This window comes from Drosophila grimshawi, unplaced genomic scaffold (genome assembly GCF_018153295.1).
Source record: "Drosophila grimshawi isolate 15287-2541.00 unplaced genomic scaffold, ASM1815329v1 contig_1367, whole genome shotgun sequence".
Classification (NCBI taxonomy): domain Eukaryota; kingdom Metazoa; phylum Arthropoda; class Insecta; order Diptera; family Drosophilidae; genus Drosophila; species Drosophila grimshawi.
Window position 1 is genome coordinate 10098027 of NW_025062889.1, and position 18209 is coordinate 10116235.

Here is an 18209-nt window from a genome sequence, read left to right on the forward strand (position 1 = left end):
TTGGAAATAGGACGAGAGCATCGACAGAATATTGAAAAAGTCCACCACGCAGTCCAATAATTAATCATACCAGCTTTGTTCACATTTTTATTATACAAAAATATTTAATTAATATATAGATATATACATGTCTTTGATTGCGTTCGCTTATAAAACTACTAACAACAATGGAGATCGTCAATTGACTAAACAGTACTATTATCTGGATGTCGCCGTCATCGCCTAATCCTCATCGTCAAGTGTTAAAACCTTGGTCTGAAAGCGCATTCGTTTTGTGTTTTTGACAATGCCATTGGTAAGTAAATTGGTGCCAGTGTTCTCATTCGGCAGCTCTTTCCACAGCCGCTTAACTCGCACAACTGCAATCGAGTTGAAATCGTATTTTTTCGTCGATGTCGAAGCGCTTGCTTCGATTTGTGGATTAGCAGTTTGCGTGGTGAGTGGCGTTGCAACTGGGAGTTTGCGCAACTTGACAACGGGTTGCTTACAATTCACGCTCCCCGACTCCTTGTCATCCACATCCGATTGCGCGTCAACATCGGCAGCCAGCGAACAGCCTCGCTTCTGTGGTGTTCCAGCTTTTGATTTGCATGATTGCGAGCTGAAAGGAAAGTATTAAAGATTTGCTAGAAATACGTATTCGCAAGTCTTTTACTTACCTCTCCTGTATGACCTGGTATTGATTGATTGTTGGCGGAGCTGCAGCGCGTATTTTACCCGGTTCCTCGGGATGGCAACCGAAATCCTCACCCTTAAGCCAATTCTCATAGAGTTCGGGCTGAAAGTGGCGCACAAATGTCTCCATTGATATTTTAACCATGTCACTTCGACATTTGCAAATGCTGGCACGCTTGCCGTACTCAATCCAGCGCTTGGAGGCAAAATTTGTTGACTCGGCACCGTTGAAGCCATGGTTGAAGCCGGCATGATAACCGAATGGAAATGTGATCATAATTTCACCAGCCTCCTGCGTGATCTTATTAAACGGTATGTTATGCTGCCGCAACACTTTTGGACTAATCATGGTCATTTTGTGACGCAGATAAGCATTACAATCCTGATAGTTTGCCACAAACGTCTCATTGGCCAGCTTCTCCAGGCGTCTGCCGTATTTGGGTGGTATTGCATACCAGGTCTTTGGCGCACCAAAGTGCAAATAGTTAATGGAATACAAATCCATATCCTCGGTGTGCCAGGCAAACGAGCTCTTCCACATGCCGAAATACAAATACGCCGTATTCACACCATCGATTTCTATACCATAATCGGTGTTAACCAGATTCAGTATAGTATCCAGTCGTCCAATATTCCAAACATCCAAATCCTCATCACTTAGCGTGCCCTTTATATCTGCCGCATAGAGCGGTGATATATACGTAATGTTCTTCCAGTATTTGCGCTCTAGATCGTCATAGTTAATGTGTCGTGGCGTCTGATGGAGCTCCGAGTTCGCCTTCTCCATGAACTGGCGGAGCGTCATTTGGCGTCGTTGCTGCATATTGAACTGCTGATATATCCCATGAGCCCTGTCAAGCAGAAAAACATCAGCCACACAGTGTCTTTGTCTTTATTGATGTATTCACTTACCCCTCAACAACCTGACAAATCGGTGGCGGAATTGTCATATTTATATTTTCAATATCATAGCCCGATTTGCGCGGTGTCCATTCAACGGGGGGAATAATTTTAACCAGACCAGCCTTGTGTGCACCCCGTGATTCCATGTACTCGATGTACGCGGCAAAGTTAGTGAATTCTTCATATTTTGGCCGAAAGGTCATTATTCTGGGTATATTGTTTTCGTCGTCACCATCAAATGATAAACGCTTAGACATTTTTGAAGCAAAATTTAACACAAAACCAATCGACAAGTGTTGATAAAGAATTTTGTCCCTTCAATAGTGCTGGATGGCATGCTTCCAGTGTTGTTAAGTGGCTCACAAGAAAAATACCAAATACATTTTAATTTGAAAATTCATTATTTATTAATTTATTTAATGTGGACTGTTAACGGTCGACACTTAATTAGTATTTTTGCATATCTCAATTGATAACATGATAAAGTATACTGCTAACGCAAATCTAATGTTTGATTATAAAAAACATGCAGTATATTTAAATCTGTTTAATGATATGAATTATCTTAGAAAAATATTATTGTTGTGTCGGGACTTATCTGTATTAAACAATCGCTGCATGCATTTTTGGTAGATAACCAAATTTACGACAGATGTGATACAAATCTGCTGTGCTTTATTTCTCCAGAAATTCCAATAAATATAATAGTCGTCTACCAAGTAGTCTGTACTCATTTGAATGTCTAGATAATTGTAGTCAGGAACATGATATTATTTATATATATATAAGACTGGACACTACAATAAAAACATAATGTGTTTACTTAAAATTGATAAATTAAATGACAACATATAAATTAAACTATTAAAAACTATTAATTAAAAGATAAATATAAATAAAGATAAATGTCAATTAGTCGTCAGTGGTTTATTATTTTACAATTATGGCCGACAGCGATAATGATTAACCGCCGTCGAGCAGACACTGATAATCAGAGACATCATTTCTTGTAGGCAGTATAAAAGCCACAGGTGAAGGCACTTTATGTCCCAGTCGCCGATGAAAGCCGCGGAGAATTGATTCTTAGAACCAAAGAAGTGATTCCGTGGCCACACACTAAAACGACAATCATTGAAATACAAAGTGCAGTAAAGAATTTAAAAGATAATCTTCGCAATGGGGTTCGATAGCACTGCGGGTAGTCAAACAAAACGTAAGTAATCTAGACTATTGTGTTTGTGATTATGTGATTCGTAATTCACTTTCAATCGATTATAATCGATCGGCTAAATATCATAATCGTAGACGCTTAGCTATTGTCGAGGAAATAAATATATTACGAGTGCAATTATTTCAGTTTAACGCCATTATAAATTATTTTTGATGTTTATTAAGTCAGTGATTTCGCAAAACTGATTTTGTAATCAGTTCAAAGTGGTTCTTGATACGCCTTGCGATCTATAAGTAAAGTATACGGGTAGTTGAATATACAATCAATTATTCTTTGTATAATAAATAGCAATACTCGATGTGCTGTCCACTTATACGCGATATATGTGATGCAATCAAGGATTATAAGACTTACAGCAAGCCAGACCTTCTCAACAAGTCGAAATTGTCTAGACTGTAAGCATTGCTTGCTTAGTGCTCTAAGTATAAGTATATATATGTATATACATATACGCAAGTTCGCGTAATGTTTGATAAATTGTAAAAATCTTATAAATGTAAGCTGGAAATGACACACCAGGTGAAGATAAGTAATTTAGTTTTGAGTGACAATTAGTTTGTTTGTGTAATATACACAAGTGGTTAGATAGCCAAATATTTGCTTTGTGATTGTCTGGACTTAGTAACAAATATTAATAAATAATTCAAATACTGAGTAACTTGTTTTTGCTTGTTTTCCTGATGCAGAGGCATTTTCCAAGTATCTGTTCCTCGATCGCCCCTCTTTGTGTACTCCACTGCTGTCGCTAAACTTTTCCATTGAGGCGACTTTGCATTTTATTTTTCACATTGGCATTTGTTAATGATAATGACCCAATACTCATTAAGTAAAGACAATTAAGTAATTCGCTCACTATCAGAGCATTCTTGAAACAGATTTTAAAATCATCCTAGACAATAATCGATGCAAACAGTTTGCATCATAAAACATTCTTAAAAATACGTCGACAGCAATCAGACAATCAGATCACAAAGCGCTTCATTATGGTGTACTTCACACAAAGCGAAAGGACTCCCCTCTTGATGAGAGTTCACTTAAGCCATTTAGCTAGTAAGCCCTTTTCTTTAATTAATGGATAGGCTTAATTTAATAGCTTGTTTCATATACTCGACAGCAAGCAGATTTGGAGCACGGCATTGGCAAGCGATCCTGTTGTTTTTGGGCATGGTGATCAACTACTTTCAACGGGTTAACATCTCCGCTGCAATTGTGCCAATGACTCAATCAACGGCCGGAGCCCCATTCTACGACTGGAACACGTCCGACAAGTCGTTGATTTTGAGTAGCTTTTTCTGGGGCTATGTTTTGACGCAAGTGCCTGCAGGTGAGACTTACTGGAATGCTCAAAGATGCAAAAGCTCAACTTGATCTCTATGTGAAAGGTTTGTTGGCCAAACGTTTTGGAGCCAAAAGTGTGCTTACTGTGGCCACATCCATCGGTGGAATCTTGTGTTTCTTTCATCCACTGGCGGCTAACGGTGGTTGGATCAACATATGTGTGCTGCGTGTACTGACAGGCTTGGTTCAGGGCAGTGTCTATCCATGTGTGCACACCTTGTTATCCAAGTGGGTGCCACACACGGAGCGGGGCTTTCTCTCCACTGGCGTCTATTCTGGCGCACAATTCGGAACGGCTATTATCTTGATCAGCAGTGGTGAAATATTCGAGTCGAGCATGGGCTGGCCGGGACTCTTTTACATATCTGGGGGACTTGGACTCGCTTGGGCTATATTATTCTACTGGCAAGGCGCCGATGAACCAGCAACATCACGCAGCATCAGCAAAGTTGAACGCGAATACATTGAAGGACTAACGGGCAGCAATAAAAATAGTCAGGTGAGTCCTACTTCGATTTCCGTTAAATTCGATATTAATTTTTGGATACCTTTTTTTCAGAGTTTGGCTGTGCCATGGAAGTCAATCTTTACTTCGGCCGCCTTTTACGGATTACTGGCTGCTCATTGTGGCTTCACCTGGGGATTCTATACGCTGCTCACTGAGATGCCGACTTATATGAGTAGCGTATTGAAACTTAATGTTAAATCGAATGCGCTTCTCTCATCGCTACCCTACTTTGCCATGGGTGTGCTCTGCTTTGTGTTCAGTCCAATATCTGATATGCTCATCAATCGTGGCACCTTAACGGTAACAACAGCACGCAAGCTATTTAACTCCATTGGTCTGTGGGTGCCCATGGCTTGTCTAATTGGACTGGGCTACATGACGGCGGATCAAAAGTCAGGCGCGATCGTATTGCTGACTCTGGCTGTGGGCATCAATGCCGCTTGCTTCTGTGGTTATCTGGTCAATCACATGGACTTGTCACCAAATTTTGCTGGTCCTATGATGGGCATTACAAACGGCCTGGCAGGAGTGACATCAATCATAGCGCCATTAATTGTGGGCGCTGTTATTTCGGATGAAGAGGATCCAGCTCAATGGCGAGTGGTTTTCTTCATCACCGGTGGCATCTATTTGTTGTGCAACACCCTCTTTGTGGTCATGGGCAAGGGTACAGTGCAGCCATGGAATGATCTCACCAGCATGTCAAGCACCATGACACTACGTATCAATTTTCAGACTGAATCCACAACTACAGCTCAAACAGTTAGCCAAATAGATCGATTTTGAGTTGATCTGCATTGAAGCAGTAGTGAATTAAATTTAAGACATTGTGGTTTTATTATAAACCATAGTTATCAAGATAAATGTAATTTCATTAGTTTAAACTAACAATAATTTTATTAAATAGGGTAAAAGGTACTTTTCATATATTAATTATTTATTTTATGTGGGTTACGCAAGGAAAACTCAAGGTTTTCCTATATCTCCGATATTCTTTCTGCGATTATGCTAAGTTATGATCAGAACGGATTCTGAAATACTATGCATATTACAATTTCTATGCTTAAGCACATATTTCTATTAGTTATTTGGTCTGTTGAGGCAAATTTCTTCATACTTTCCGAAAATGCAAATATGTATTCTCAGTGTCGTTTGCAGTAACGATTTCTGATTTAATTTAAATCTTTTATTGATTCTGGCAATGATTATTCGTGTTTTTCTTTTAATACATGTGGCAACACTATTTATAGGCTGATATCGATCAGCTGGAGCATTTTGAAGAACTTCTGTGTTTTCCGGCATGTTTTGCACCCTTAGCAGTTTCTTTGCATATAAATATTATTAATATACTATTAATAGAGAAAAGAAAATCAGTATATGAGAGACCAATTAAGTCAATAAATCAATCCCGAATCAACTATTATATTCTGCATTTTATTATATTTGTTGTATTTTTTCTTTAATAAAAATCAAAAGTCAATTGGGGATATTTGAAGCGCTTATCTTAAAATTTATAGTGCATATATACACTCAGGTTTTCAGGAATGAAGTGAAGCTATTTAAAGAACCATAATAGATAACACCTTCAAATAAACTAAGAACAAAGCAATAACAAAGAAGTCGTTTAACATACAGAGATAAGTGTCAAAAATTAAATAATGTTATACGTTTTTACTGTTTTATTTACATTTGACGCTTGTTATTAAGCATAAAAAGTTTATTGTTCGGCTTAAGCAACCTGTATATCCAAAGGTATTACTTAAACTTATTAAGATACTGTTCCTGAAATCACTAATTTGTAATATTTATTGGTCCCGCCGTCTTATCAACAACTGTCGTTTTTATCTATATATATAATTTAATCTTGTCTTGCCCACATTAATCTTGTTTAATGTTTAGGGAAATGATGTTTGTAGCAAACACTGCTCACTTAATTCCTAGTAAAGCAGGTCGATTGTTTCATTAAAACTGTAAACTGTGGTTTTATTGTAAAACATAATAATATAAAGTGCTTTAATTAAGTTTAAGCTAATTATAATTAAAATTAATTAGGAAAAATTGTATTTGTATACCCTTGTAGAGGTAGATGAATTATTTGATGCTGTACTCTGAGATCGTCCAGTGTTATAAATCCTTTTTACTTAGTTCATTATTGATTCGACGAGACGCTGAGTGAATGCGCAGCACAGTCCAAATAGCTGCTGCCCAACTCAGAGCAACCGTTGTATATAGAACGAGCGTATAATCATTGGCATCGCCCACAGGAATTTCAGCACGAAGCGGCAACTGAGCCTGGTAGTCCACATTTGCTTGCTGCCACAAGCAGTCTGCTGATTTGATCGCATTCAGATGCTCCACAAAATCGCTTTTTTGTTTATCAAGACAGAAATGCTTTTCTGTGACAAGAAGTTCTGAGTCAATTAATTCGTTATTTCCAATCGGACAGCTGATATATAATTTGGGCGTGCTAATTTCCACCGTGGCTTTGGTGCTGCAAAAACGTTTGTGAATGTGTATTTATAAAGATATCTAAAATTTGTAGTACGTACCGTTTTTTGCTCGCTGCGTGATAACGAAAATGAATGGGCAATGATTGTGAAGCTGTAATTTTTGGGTTTCCACGTAATAGCACTGTGAATGGTTTAGCCTTTTCGGTAATAATTTCGATGTCAATGAATTTCGGGTAGACTGCATTCAGCTTCAAAAAAACTAGATTTGTTAGTATTATTCTTAAAATAACTTTATATGTTTGTGTGCTTACCATTTCCATGCGTTGCAAGTCGTCCAACTCATCGGTGCTAACGTAGACTGCCGCTGGCAGCTGTTGAGCAAGCATATACTCACAATTCATTCCCAATAGTTGATTATCGAACTGAACGGAATACTTTAGTTTTCTAATTAACAACACATTTGGTTACAATTCAATGCTATATTTGCAGTAAATACAAACCTATGCATGCCGACTTCGTCCATTTCAATACGCACAGTGGGCAGCTCTATGGATTGACAGCATATTCCGTCTAATAGGAATATAGCTACAATCGCAAGATTTGTTGAACATTTCATTGTGATGCTATTTCTAATTAATTCACAAAATATATTATCTTTACTGCAATTGTAAACAACTGCAAAATAGATTTATGTCAACACAGTCAGCTGGTATGCCAGTGATGTACAGCACACATCGATAAAAATCATGTGGTATTTCATTTTATCGAACCGACTCGATATGTATCGATATTACACGGAATAATACGATGTGAATCAAATGAATCGTCTATTTAGTTCAAAATTAAACTACTGAATTAAGAATTTTCAATCCACCTTAGCTCCCTTACTAAGACATGGAAGGTTATAAATGTATTTGAAATTTAATTTTTGTTATTTAATTCCCTATATAAGTAGGAACCTTGCTTTGCCAACTTGTCAGCCATTTCGTTGCCTTTGATGCCTTTGTGTGCCTCGACATAGTTCTGTACAAAAGAAACAACTATCAAGTTTAGTTAAGCAAATAGCAAATATGATAAGAAACGCACCCATTTAACTTTGATACCATCGCTTTGCAGCAGCTCATCCAATTCCTTGAAATCAGCAACATTTTTAACAGGCTCGTTGTTTTTTAAGCGCCAACCTCGCCGTTTCCAGCCTTGAACCCATTGCGTTATAGAATTAATTAAAAACTGAGAGTCCGTGCTAATGCAGAGCTTTGGAATTCCCAAATCCAATGCTGTCTTAATCGCATAAATGGCAGCTTGTATTTCTCCCACATTGTTCGTCACACGTCCCAAAACTGGTTTTCCAGCATTTCTGGGAGAACCAATCGTTAAATGAAAGAACAACTAGTTGCAAGCTACACTTACAGTTGATGATTGTCACCGAAATAGACGCCAAAGCCAGCACAGGCATTTGAACGGCCATTGCCCAAACACGAGCCATCTGTATAAACAATCACATAGCCTTCGCCATCCATTACAAACTCAAATCCACCAAATTGTTTCAGCGCAACGGCTTCCTCTACATTGGATGCGTGCCGTTTTAATTTGGAGTTTGAATTGTAATCCTCTGCTTTACGCTTGCGACTGTTTGAAGAAGGCACCGGAAATCCTTCAATTTCATTCATTGCTGCTATCTTCGAATACACAAAGCTAAGAATTTGAAGAAACCAACTGCTTGGCATTTTCTACTCACCAAGTCATCTTCGTCGACAGCGTCTTCCTCAGCCACATCCTCTGGCCAAAAGTCTCTGTTTTTCTTTGGCTGCTGTTGGTTTGCAGCCCAATTGACTGGCTGTGTCTGTTTTTTGCCCAGTGGCACAGCTATTTCCTCCGGTGTGTAACTTCCACTAGCTCCAGCTGGACTTATAAATTGATTGGCCTCTTGACGTGTGTTGAATTTCTTATAAACAGCCCCCTTGAAGCCCTTCACCTGTTGCTCACATTGCGCCCAGTTTTCATAAATGCCAACTTTTCGGCCCTTGGAAACTGCGTAGAAAGCCATGTTTCGTTCAAATTTTCTTACATTTTGTACTAGTTGATATCGCAGGAGCCCAAACATTATAAGTGTTGTGTGTTGCAAAACGACAAAAAAGCCTTGCCAGACCTAAAAGCTATTGGGCCTTGCCAGTTCGTCAATTTAAAAAGTATGTTGTTTTAAACTAGATTTCGATTGGTATTTGGTTTTACAATTTTGTAGAAAAACATGTATTTATAATTTACTAAATATAACAACACAAAAGGGTCAGCTTTCTGTCGATGGTTGCTTTTCTTCCACCAGTTCTAGCTGCTGTTCACATGGCTCCAGTTGTTCTTCTTTTGCTATTGTTGTATTGCTTTCCTTGGCCTTGGCTCCCTTGCGCTGCGGAATGGTTTCAAGAATGGCCTGTGTCCAATCTTGTCCAGCCGCCACGCGAGTCAACAACTCAAACACATGAAAGGTGCTGAGCACGGAACGTGTCTTCATATCGACGTGCTCGCTAAGCGGGAGTCGAGCTGTCGCCAGACCAGCGCTTATGGCACGCTGATGGCACAGCCCCTTGAAATGATTGTGATCGACAAGGCCGCCAATTACGTACGTATGCCCAGGCAGTGGCTTATCCAGCACTGTATCCGATTCGCAGGTTAAATAGACCAACTGCTGCTTCTCAAACACCTCGCTGTGTGTGCAATCAAAGTGATAATTCACGTGCCAATTCTCCCAACCGTCGTTCTTCTTCAGACACTCGTGTATATGTCCATCCCGCTTGATGCCAGTAAAGTGCAGCCGCAGCGGAAGTGCGGCACGTCGATTGATGGTGTAGATGCGCAGACATTGTTTCACACACTTGGCAATATCTCGCTCCTGCATCAAATCATCGTAGTTCAAATCAATCGCCACGCTGATCGCATCTGCAGCGTTCGGTTGACCAATTGCGGAAACCTGGCGCCGCTTCAGCTCCTTGCGAGATGGGCCAACACTCAATGGTAATCCCTTGCTCTTGGCATCGGCTCTCTTCTCCTTGCGGCGCTCGCGTTCCTTGACCCGACGCAATTTACGAAATTCGATTTGTTCGGCGAGTTTTCGTTGCTTCTTCAACTGGTTTTTGCTCAAAGGTGTGCCGGGCGTGGTGCCTGGACAGCTGATAAGGGTGTTCTCTACAGGCTGTACAGGTGGTGCTTCCGTGTCCATTTTGTGGGCAGATGACAATCTCTCGTCTCTTTGTATATGTAAATATATAAGAATGCTGAATGTGATTGATCAGCTGTGCTTTAACTAGTTCATTTGAACTTGTCTCGCGATGTCAGCTGATTCACTTTAACTACCCAACACTGTTGTTAAGGGCTACCAAAGTTACTGCTACTGCTACTATGGTCACATTACAGCAGGGAAGTCGAGTTTAAGCAATAGTTGAATAAAAATACAATAATGGATCAGCCTCCATTGCCGCCGCCACAAGAATATTCTACGCTACCTCCGCCTCCGCCGCCTCCACCTCCGGACACGGAACACCTATTGCCACCTGGCGTACAAGATGACGGACCACCCGGCACAAGTGATGTACCAATTGCAGCCAGCAATCAATTCAATTACGAGCAGCATCCGTCGAGTGTCAATAATTTAAATGACGATCACAGTTCCTATGCTAATTATATGAAATATGCTGCACCACACTCCGCATGCCCACAGCAGTCACAACCATACGCAGCAAATTCAGGCCCACATTCATATAATCCGTACTACTACCATGAAGGCTATGCTGGACACACAAACTACGCTCATCCATCGGCTGGCGCATATGATTATGACCAGTATGGACAGAGCACGCACACGTATAATTATCAGGAACGCAATCGGTACGAACACAATTCCAATTATCGATTAGTCGATCAAAGGTATGCGGGTTATAACCACAGCTACCCGAATAACTACGGTGGAGGCTATAATTACAACAACAACAACAACAGTCGCTATGAGCACCACTATCACAATCCGCGACAGGCACGTACCGGCTCCTATCCATATGCACGCAAGACAACATCGGTCAATGAGGACACACGCAGCTATAGCAAGCGGAGTGAATCCGATGCGTATGCTCCAAAGATAGAAACAGAGCGCGATCGTGTACTGCGTCAGTATTGTGCCAATTATTGCGAAAAGTCCGAGGATTATATTAAGAAAATCAAGGCACTCAACGAGGCTGAAGCGCCAGCTGAGACCTGGGTGCGTTCCTCGCCCGCTGAGCTTTACTACGAGCGCACCAAGACGGAGCACGAGGTTAAGGCCAAGACACGTCTCCACAAACTGTGCGCCCTCTTTGATGATGAGCTCATCCAGCGTGCTGTACGAGAGCGTCAGAATTTGCCCGCTTATGAGCCGCCGCCACGCAAGACACGACGACGCGCCTGCAAGCACAAGCACAAGTCGGAGGCATGCTCCTCGAGCTCTGATTCCGACTCGGATGAGGATGCCTTCAAGATTGAGCAAGACTGCTGCATGGAGGAGTTGTCGCGCAAGGTGCTCCATCCGCAGCGCGTCCATCCCGACCTGTGGCACAACGACGCTGGTGAGATGAACGATGGTCCGCTGTGCCGTTGCTCGGCGAAGTCGCGACGCATCGGCATACGGCATGGCATCTATCCGGGCGAGAAGGGATATCTGGTGTGCGATAAGGATACGAATAACGCAGCTAATTTGTATCATTATCGCATCACCATTTCACCGCCCACAAACTTTCTGACCAAGACGCCCACAATTATCAAGCACGACGAGCATGAGTTTCTCTTCGAGGGATTCTCGCTGCTGTCGCATGTGCGCCTCACCGATCTGCCTGTGTGCAAGGTGATTCGCTTCAACATCGAGTACACCATCGAATACGATGAGGAGAAGATGCCCGAGAACTTTACCATACGTGAACTGGATTTGTTCTGTGGGTGGTGATGCATTTTAAAAGTAAAACTAAAATTGAACTGAATTTTCTTTTCATCATTTAGTTAAATACCTGTTCCATGAGCTGCTGGAGCTTGTCGACTTCAATCTGATACCGAATGGATCGGCAAACGCTGATGATTCCTGTCCAGCCTTTCATTTTCTGCCTCGTTTTGTGCGCGAGCTGCCCGACAATGGCAAAGAAGTGCTGGCCATGTGCGAGGTTCTCAAGTATTTGCTGGACAACTCCGCTGAGCTGGTCGAACGTCAGCAGTTGCTCCACTTAAATCAGATCAGTACGCATGAGTGGCAAAAATATGTGGACATTATCAAGGGCATGCTGGTGACGAAGCCGGGCCACAAGCCGTGTTCGCTGCGCGTCGATCAGTTGGATCGAAACAATTCGGATTTGCCAGTGTGCTTGGATCGGGAGACGGGTATCTCACATCCGGCGATTGTACACTTCGGCATCCGTCCGCCACAGCTGAGCTATGCGGGCAATCCCGAGTATCAGAAGGCGTGGCGTGAATATGTCAAGTTCCGTCATCTAATGGCCAACATGTCGAAGCCATCGTTCAAGGACAAACGCAAGCTGGAGGACAAGGAGCAGCGATTGCAGGAGATGCGCACCCAGGGACGCATGAAACGCAATATTACGGTGGCCATCAGTTCGGAGGGTTTCTATCGCACCGGCATCATGTGCGACATTGTGCAGCATGCCATGCTCATACCGGTGCTCACCGGGCACTTGCGGTTCCACAAGTCGCTGGATCTGCTCGAGGAGAGCATTGGCTACAAGTTCAAGAATCGTTATTTGCTCCAGCTGGCGTTGACCCATCCATCGTACAAGGAGAACTACGGCACCAATCCGGATCATGCGCGCAATTCGCTAACAAATTGTGGCATTCGCCAGCCGGAATATGGGGATCGAAAGATTCACTATATGAACACACGCAAACGGGGAATAAATACGCTGGTCAGCATTATGTCCCGTTTTGGCAAGGATCACGAGACTTTGTCGAATATAACGCACAATGAACGTTTGGAGTTCCTCGGCGATGCCGTTGTCGAATTCCTCAGCTCAATCCATTTGTTCTTTATGTTCCCTGAGCTGGAAGAGGGCGGCCTGGCCACTTATCGTGCGGCGATTGTGCAGAATCAGCACTTGGCACTGCTCGCCAAGAAATTACAACTCGAGGAGTTCATGTTGTATGCCCACGGATCGGATTTGTGTCACGAGCTCGAGTTGCGTCATGCAATGGCCAATTGTTTTGAGGCTTTGATGGGCGCATTGCTCTTGGATGGCGGCATCAAGGTGGCCGATGAAGTATTCACCGATGCACTGTTCCGGCAGGACGATAAGTTGTTGAAGATCTGGAAAAATTTGCCGGAGCATCCGTTGCAGGAACAGGAACCGTTGGGCGATCGCAGCTGCATTGATTCATATCGCGTTCTAAAGGATCTGACCAAGTTCGAGGATTCCGTTGGCATCAAGTTCAAGCATATACGTTTGCTGGCGCGTGCCTTCACAGATCGCTCGATTGGCTTTACCCATTTGACGCTGGGCTCCAATCAGCGGCTGGAGTTTTTGGGTGACACTGTGCTCCAATTGATTTGCTCGGAGTATTTGTATCGTCACTTTCCGGAACATCATGAGGGTCACTTGTCGCTGCTGCGCTCCTCGCTGGTCAACAATCGGACTCAGGCTGTTGTCTGCGACGATTTGGGAATGCCCCAGTACGCTGTCTATGCCAATCCCAAGGCGGACTTGAAGACCAAAGATCGTGCGGATCTGCTTGAAGCCTTCCTGGGCGCTTTGTATGTGGACAAGGGACTGCTGTATTGCGAGCAGTTCTGCCACGTCTGCCTGTTTCCACGTCTGCAGCTGTTCATCATGAATCAGGACTGGAACGATCCGAAGTCAAAGCTGCAGCAATGCTGTCTCACATTGCGTACCATGGATGGCGGCGAGCCAGATATACCCTACTATAAGGTAGTGGAAGCCACTGGACCCACAAATACGCGCGTCTACAAAGTGGCTGTCTATTTTCGCTCCAAACGTTTGGCCACCGCCAGTGGCTCGTCCATACAGCAGGCGGAGATGAATGCGGCCAAGCAGGCGTTAGAGAACTCACGCGATTTGTTTCCCCAACTGGACCATCAGAAACGGGTCATTGCCAAGAGCATTAAGAAACAAACCGGTAACGAAATGGATACCGAAGCGGATAGGCCACATGACGAGCGAGCCAAGAAGCCCAAATACGCGCCGCCCCTCAAAGATGAATCGCATCTGCCGAAACAATATCGCATGCACGAGAATATATCCAGTGATGAGTTGCCCGAGGACGATGAAGATGACAATGACAATACCAACAAAACACTCAGATGTAAGTGAATCAATTCTCACATTATATCCCTTCTATAATTAATTGTATGCTTTCCAATTCTAGCACCAGTTCATGTCTCAAGGAGTCGGAGTCGGAGTAGCAGCAGCAGCAGCACCAGCAGTGATAGCGACAGTGCAACTAGCACACCGCCCAAGCAGCATCCGGATCTGCTTTACGGCTCAATATCACCCGTATCCTCATCGTCATCGGTTTAATTTGCTTACAACTGCTACTAATTGCATATAAAAATAAAATAAGTGCAAATTTGACTGTTGCTCTTTGATGTGATTTGAGCTTTTTACTTTTTTTTATTTATGCCTTAATATTAATATTTGCAAGTTAAGTTTCCTGAAAAACGACTAAACAACGAATGCTAAATTAATTGTTGTTACCCCGATTCATTCAAAATGATTACCCAAATGTAGTTTGACTGGCCGCCAATAATTTTGAAATGTGGATTGTTTCTTACCTTTAATCGCTACAGAATAGTTCGAGTTTTGAATACCACACACACACATAACAGTGAAAAGATCAAGATTTATGTAATGAATTTAAAATTTTTAACAAACTCAAATCAATTTGAGTGGCCGTGGTACAAAATGCAATACGAATTCAACAACGTATAAATTTGGAAAGGGTTTCTTTACTTAAAGAGCGACAGACGGCGTCCAAGCGAGCGTCCAGTTCCATTGAATGCGCTGGTTATGTGTGCCATCTCGGGCAGATTCTGAATGTCGCCACGCGCAGCCACCGACGGCACTGAGCTGAGCAGTCTTTGTGCCACGCGCTGAATGTCGGCGGCTGTTACTTTTTCTGCAATGATTACGATTGAATTAACTGAATCATATTTTGAAATTGTCTATTTACCAATTTCCCTAATGAAATGCTCGGGGCGCTTGCGATTACCCGTGACCAGCACCTGGCGACCCACATCCTCGAACACAACTGGTCGTGATTCCAAGTTCATCAAGAGCATCGATTGCAGTTGGATTTTGGAGCGCATCAGCTCCTCAGTGCCCGGCTCGAAGGCCATGTTCATCAGTTCGCGCGTCAGCACCTCGACCATGTCTCGCATATGCTGTGGTGGGGCACTGCCGTGTATGCAGAAGAGGCCAGTGTCCACGTAGGCATGATTGTACGCCGTGGCGCTGTACATCCAATGATAGCGATTCAGCACTTTGGTATAGAGACGAGAGTACATGCCCTTGCCGGGACCACCGGCGGAGAATGAGCCACCGCCACCCATCATAATGTTGAGCACGCACAGGGGCACAAAGTCCGGATCCTGGTGGGAGCAGCCCTCAAAGCCGAGTACAACGTGCGCCAGCTCGGGCAGCCCTGCGGCCGCATAAATGGGAATTTCACAATGTTCCTATTTATATGAACAAACTGAATGATGATTCAATTTAATATGTGACCGCTTACCTTAACCAAGCCGCCTGTGTATTGCGCGACCGAAGTGTCGACTTGCTTGGGAGCCTCACTTGGTAACGTTTCCTTCATCCAGATTGCCTCATTTTCGACAAAGTACTTTTCCACGTGCTCAACGAGCTCATCATGATCCACCTAGATAGATAGATTTTTAATAAAATAAATATCAAAAATGGGCTAAAGCGAGTCTTACGCCCACGCCAGCGATGACCATCCGGCTTGGTGAGTGATGATACTTTAAATAGTTCATCAACACATTGCGATCGATGCTGTCCAGATTCTGGGGCGGGCAGAGCTTTGGTAAACCAAGCGTATTGTCTCTGTATGCCGCTGCGTGTATCATGTCCATGAGTATTGGTTCCTGTTCGGGTCTCATGCCAAGTGTTTCCAATTCGAAGCTGACAGCGCGACGCGCCAAGTTCACCTCCTGTTCGTTGAGCGTGGGTCGCAGCGTAACATCGCCCAGTAAACGGGTCACCGACTCAAGGGCACGGCTGTCAATGCTGGCCGCATATATTAGAGTGTCACGAGAGCTTTGACAATCGCAGATGCCACCGTTCTTCTCCAACTCCTTGAGTATGGCGTCCTTGTTAGGAAAATTAACTGTGGACTGCGGATCAGAATTGAGCACGTAAAAAGTAAGCGACAATTTTATAAGAATGAATAGTTGAACTCACATTGAACGCAAGCTTCTCAAGGAAATGTGATACGCCACTGGGATATGCAACTTCATAACGTGGCCCAGAGTCCAGCACCAGACCCACAGTGCAAAATTGGCCGTAGCGCGGCTCAGATGCGATACGCAGCCCATTTGCCAGTGTGGTGACCTTTGTGGTCGCACTCTCCGCTAATGATTTAGCATAGACGGCCTCCGGCATGTTTGGCAGTGGTTCAGTTAGCGGCGGCAGATGCGTAACAATCTCTTTAGACGGCGTGTTCACCTTGTGTGGTCCACCCTCATCGCTGCGGACGCGTCCAGTGATTTGACCAATGCCAGTACCGCTGCCAATTTCATCACCACCGACTGTTGTTACTTTTGTGGCGAAGCGCCGGGGAAATCTATTTGAATAATATTGAAATTATTATTTCATATTCCGGGTCTATGCACACAGACACACACACACGCAGACACACACAAAAACACGATTCTTACGTGCGCCAGGAGTTTTTTAGCAGTTTCAGCATACTGAAGCTTCTCACGTTCATGATTTGCGGGTGATTTGGGTCTGGCTTTGAACGTATTCAACTGTATATACAATTTAAAATGTTGAATTTTGTTGCGTTCAATGAATCTGTTTCAAAGACATACTTTTGTCAAAAAAAAAAATATTCTCTTCTTCATTCCTACTGACATGCCAAATGCCATTCAATAACCAACGTGATCAAAGCTGTATTTGCGTATATCGATAACACATTGGCAACCGTGAAAATTTAAACATTTGACTGATTTTCTGTCTCATTTATTAACTTTCTTCAAACTGAGGTTTACATATGAATACGAATATTAATTGCTTTGAAATGTAGGTGGGTCTTACAAACTAATCAAAATGAAAGCGTCGTTTGCCATCGAAGCGATAGCCATAGGCAGCTGCATATTTGGTGTCCACCAGAGCAGGATTTCGATGCTTGAAGAAACTGCCATGGCCGTGAGCGGGACGAGAAGCGCTGTTTGGAATACCCTCCACTTCACGGGGATAAAAGGCCTCAAACATTCCAGCTGGTGGAAGGCAACATTCAACTATTTTCCTATCATTTGGATCATATGCGTGGATTTTTGTAATCAGTGCATGTTGTGCGCACAGAAAAATTATAATTATGTTGAACAATTTCGTAATAACAATCATTGTAGGCTAAACACACGCGCACCTTTTACTTTTTGTTTTGTTTCAGTTGAACGTGTTTCAGTTACTGATGCTGAGATTATACTGACTACTCTAGCACAAGATAAAAGTTTCGTTATTTTTGCTGTGAGTAATATAAAGCTTTTACAAATTCAATTTTTCGCGCTATTTTTTAGTAAATGAATGGCAACGCGACCTTCGCAAACTTTTCATAGGTGGCAACACCAAAATATCGTGACACGATCTATTGTTTTCTAAGCGCGCTTAATCCAAATTGCCCACTTTTACGATTTAATCCAGAATTAATGAAATTATGTTAGGCTATGATGGCAGTTAAATTTATTTTAAAATTAAAAGAAATATAACGAATTATCTTGGTCCGATTTTGCTAGAAGCGTTTAAGGAATTTAAGTTTTCTTGACATTTTTTAGCAAATTATTCGGATTCGTGCTTGTTGAAAAAAGCACGGACTGTGCTTATCTCTTATAGCTGGA

At 42.7% G+C, this 18209-nt stretch overlaps 7 protein-coding genes across 9 annotated transcripts; 2 read left to right on the plus strand and 5 right to left on the minus strand.

The window, feature by feature from the left end:
• Positions 1-87: 87 nt before the first annotated feature.
• Positions 88-1867, minus strand: LOC6560497 (probable lysine-specific demethylase 4A). The gene is made up of 3 exons (XM_001986291.2): positions 1588-1867; positions 660-1526; positions 88-601 (listed from the first exon to the last, which is right to left on the minus strand). Exons 1-3 carry the CDS (start codon positions 1833-1835, stop codon positions 223-225), a joined length of 1494 nt encoding a protein of 497 aa, XP_001986327.1. The 5' UTR covers positions 1836-1867; the 3' UTR covers positions 88-222.
• Positions 1868-2630: 763 nt separating this feature from the next.
• Positions 2631-5581, plus strand: LOC6559500 (putative inorganic phosphate cotransporter). The gene is made up of 4 exons (XM_001986292.2): positions 2631-2791; positions 3924-4133; positions 4192-4646; positions 4707-5581. The coding sequence occupies exons 1-4, from the start codon at positions 2755-2757 to the stop codon at positions 5439-5441; spliced, it is 1437 nt and encodes a 478-aa protein (XP_001986328.1). The 5' UTR covers positions 2631-2754; the 3' UTR covers positions 5442-5581.
• Positions 5582-6617: 1036 nt separating this feature from the next.
• Positions 6618-7745, minus strand: LOC116805045. 3 transcript variants are annotated; one of them, XM_032734815.2, is made up of 4 exons: positions 7606-7745; positions 7417-7549; positions 7205-7353; positions 6618-7146 (listed from the first exon to the last, which is right to left on the minus strand). In XM_032734815.2, the coding sequence occupies exons 1-4, from the start codon at positions 7719-7721 to the stop codon at positions 6780-6782; spliced, it is 765 nt and encodes a 254-aa protein (XP_032590706.1). In that variant the 5' UTR covers positions 7722-7745; the 3' UTR covers positions 6618-6779. The 3 variants fall into 3 exon arrangements, with proteins under 3 accessions (XP_032590706.1, XP_032590709.1, XP_032590708.1); XM_032734818.2 differs by having other exon boundaries at positions 6698-7146; positions 7417-7527; positions 7606-7662; XM_032734817.2 differs by having other exon boundaries at positions 6698-7146; positions 7417-7539; positions 7606-7653.
• A 215-nt stretch (positions 7746-7960) lies between these two features.
• On the minus strand, positions 7961-9287 carry LOC116805044 (ribonuclease H1). Its single transcript, XM_032734814.2, has 4 exons — positions 8844-9287; positions 8516-8784; positions 8192-8462; positions 7961-8128 (listed from the first exon to the last, which is right to left on the minus strand). The coding sequence occupies exons 1-4, from the start codon at positions 9207-9209 to the stop codon at positions 8027-8029; spliced, it is 1008 nt and encodes a 335-aa protein (XP_032590705.1). The 5' UTR covers positions 9210-9287; the 3' UTR covers positions 7961-8026.
• Positions 9288-9326: 39 nt separating this feature from the next.
• LOC6559501 (tRNA methyltransferase 10 homolog A) lies at positions 9327-10364 on the minus strand. The gene has a single exon (XM_043216116.1). It carries the CDS (start codon positions 10317-10319, stop codon positions 9393-9395), a length of 927 nt encoding a protein of 308 aa, XP_043072051.1. The 5' UTR covers positions 10320-10364; the 3' UTR covers positions 9327-9392.
• Positions 10365-10487: 123 nt separating this feature from the next.
• LOC6559303 (ribonuclease 3) lies at positions 10488-14736 on the plus strand. The gene is made up of 3 exons (XM_001986294.2): positions 10488-12057; positions 12122-14443; positions 14507-14736. The coding sequence occupies exons 1-3, from the start codon at positions 10557-10559 to the stop codon at positions 14656-14658; spliced, it is 3975 nt and encodes a 1324-aa protein (XP_001986330.1). The 5' UTR covers positions 10488-10556; the 3' UTR covers positions 14659-14736.
• Positions 14737-14960: 224 nt separating this feature from the next.
• LOC6559483 (mitochondrial-processing peptidase subunit alpha) lies at positions 14961-17235 on the minus strand. The gene is made up of 6 exons (XM_001986295.3): positions 17028-17235; positions 16552-16933; positions 16068-16484; positions 15869-16009; positions 15311-15815; positions 14961-15256 (listed from the first exon to the last, which is right to left on the minus strand). The coding sequence occupies exons 1-6, from the start codon at positions 17078-17080 to the stop codon at positions 15087-15089; spliced, it is 1668 nt and encodes a 555-aa protein (XP_001986331.1). The 5' UTR covers positions 17081-17235; the 3' UTR covers positions 14961-15086.
• Positions 17236-18209: the final 974 nt, after the last annotated feature.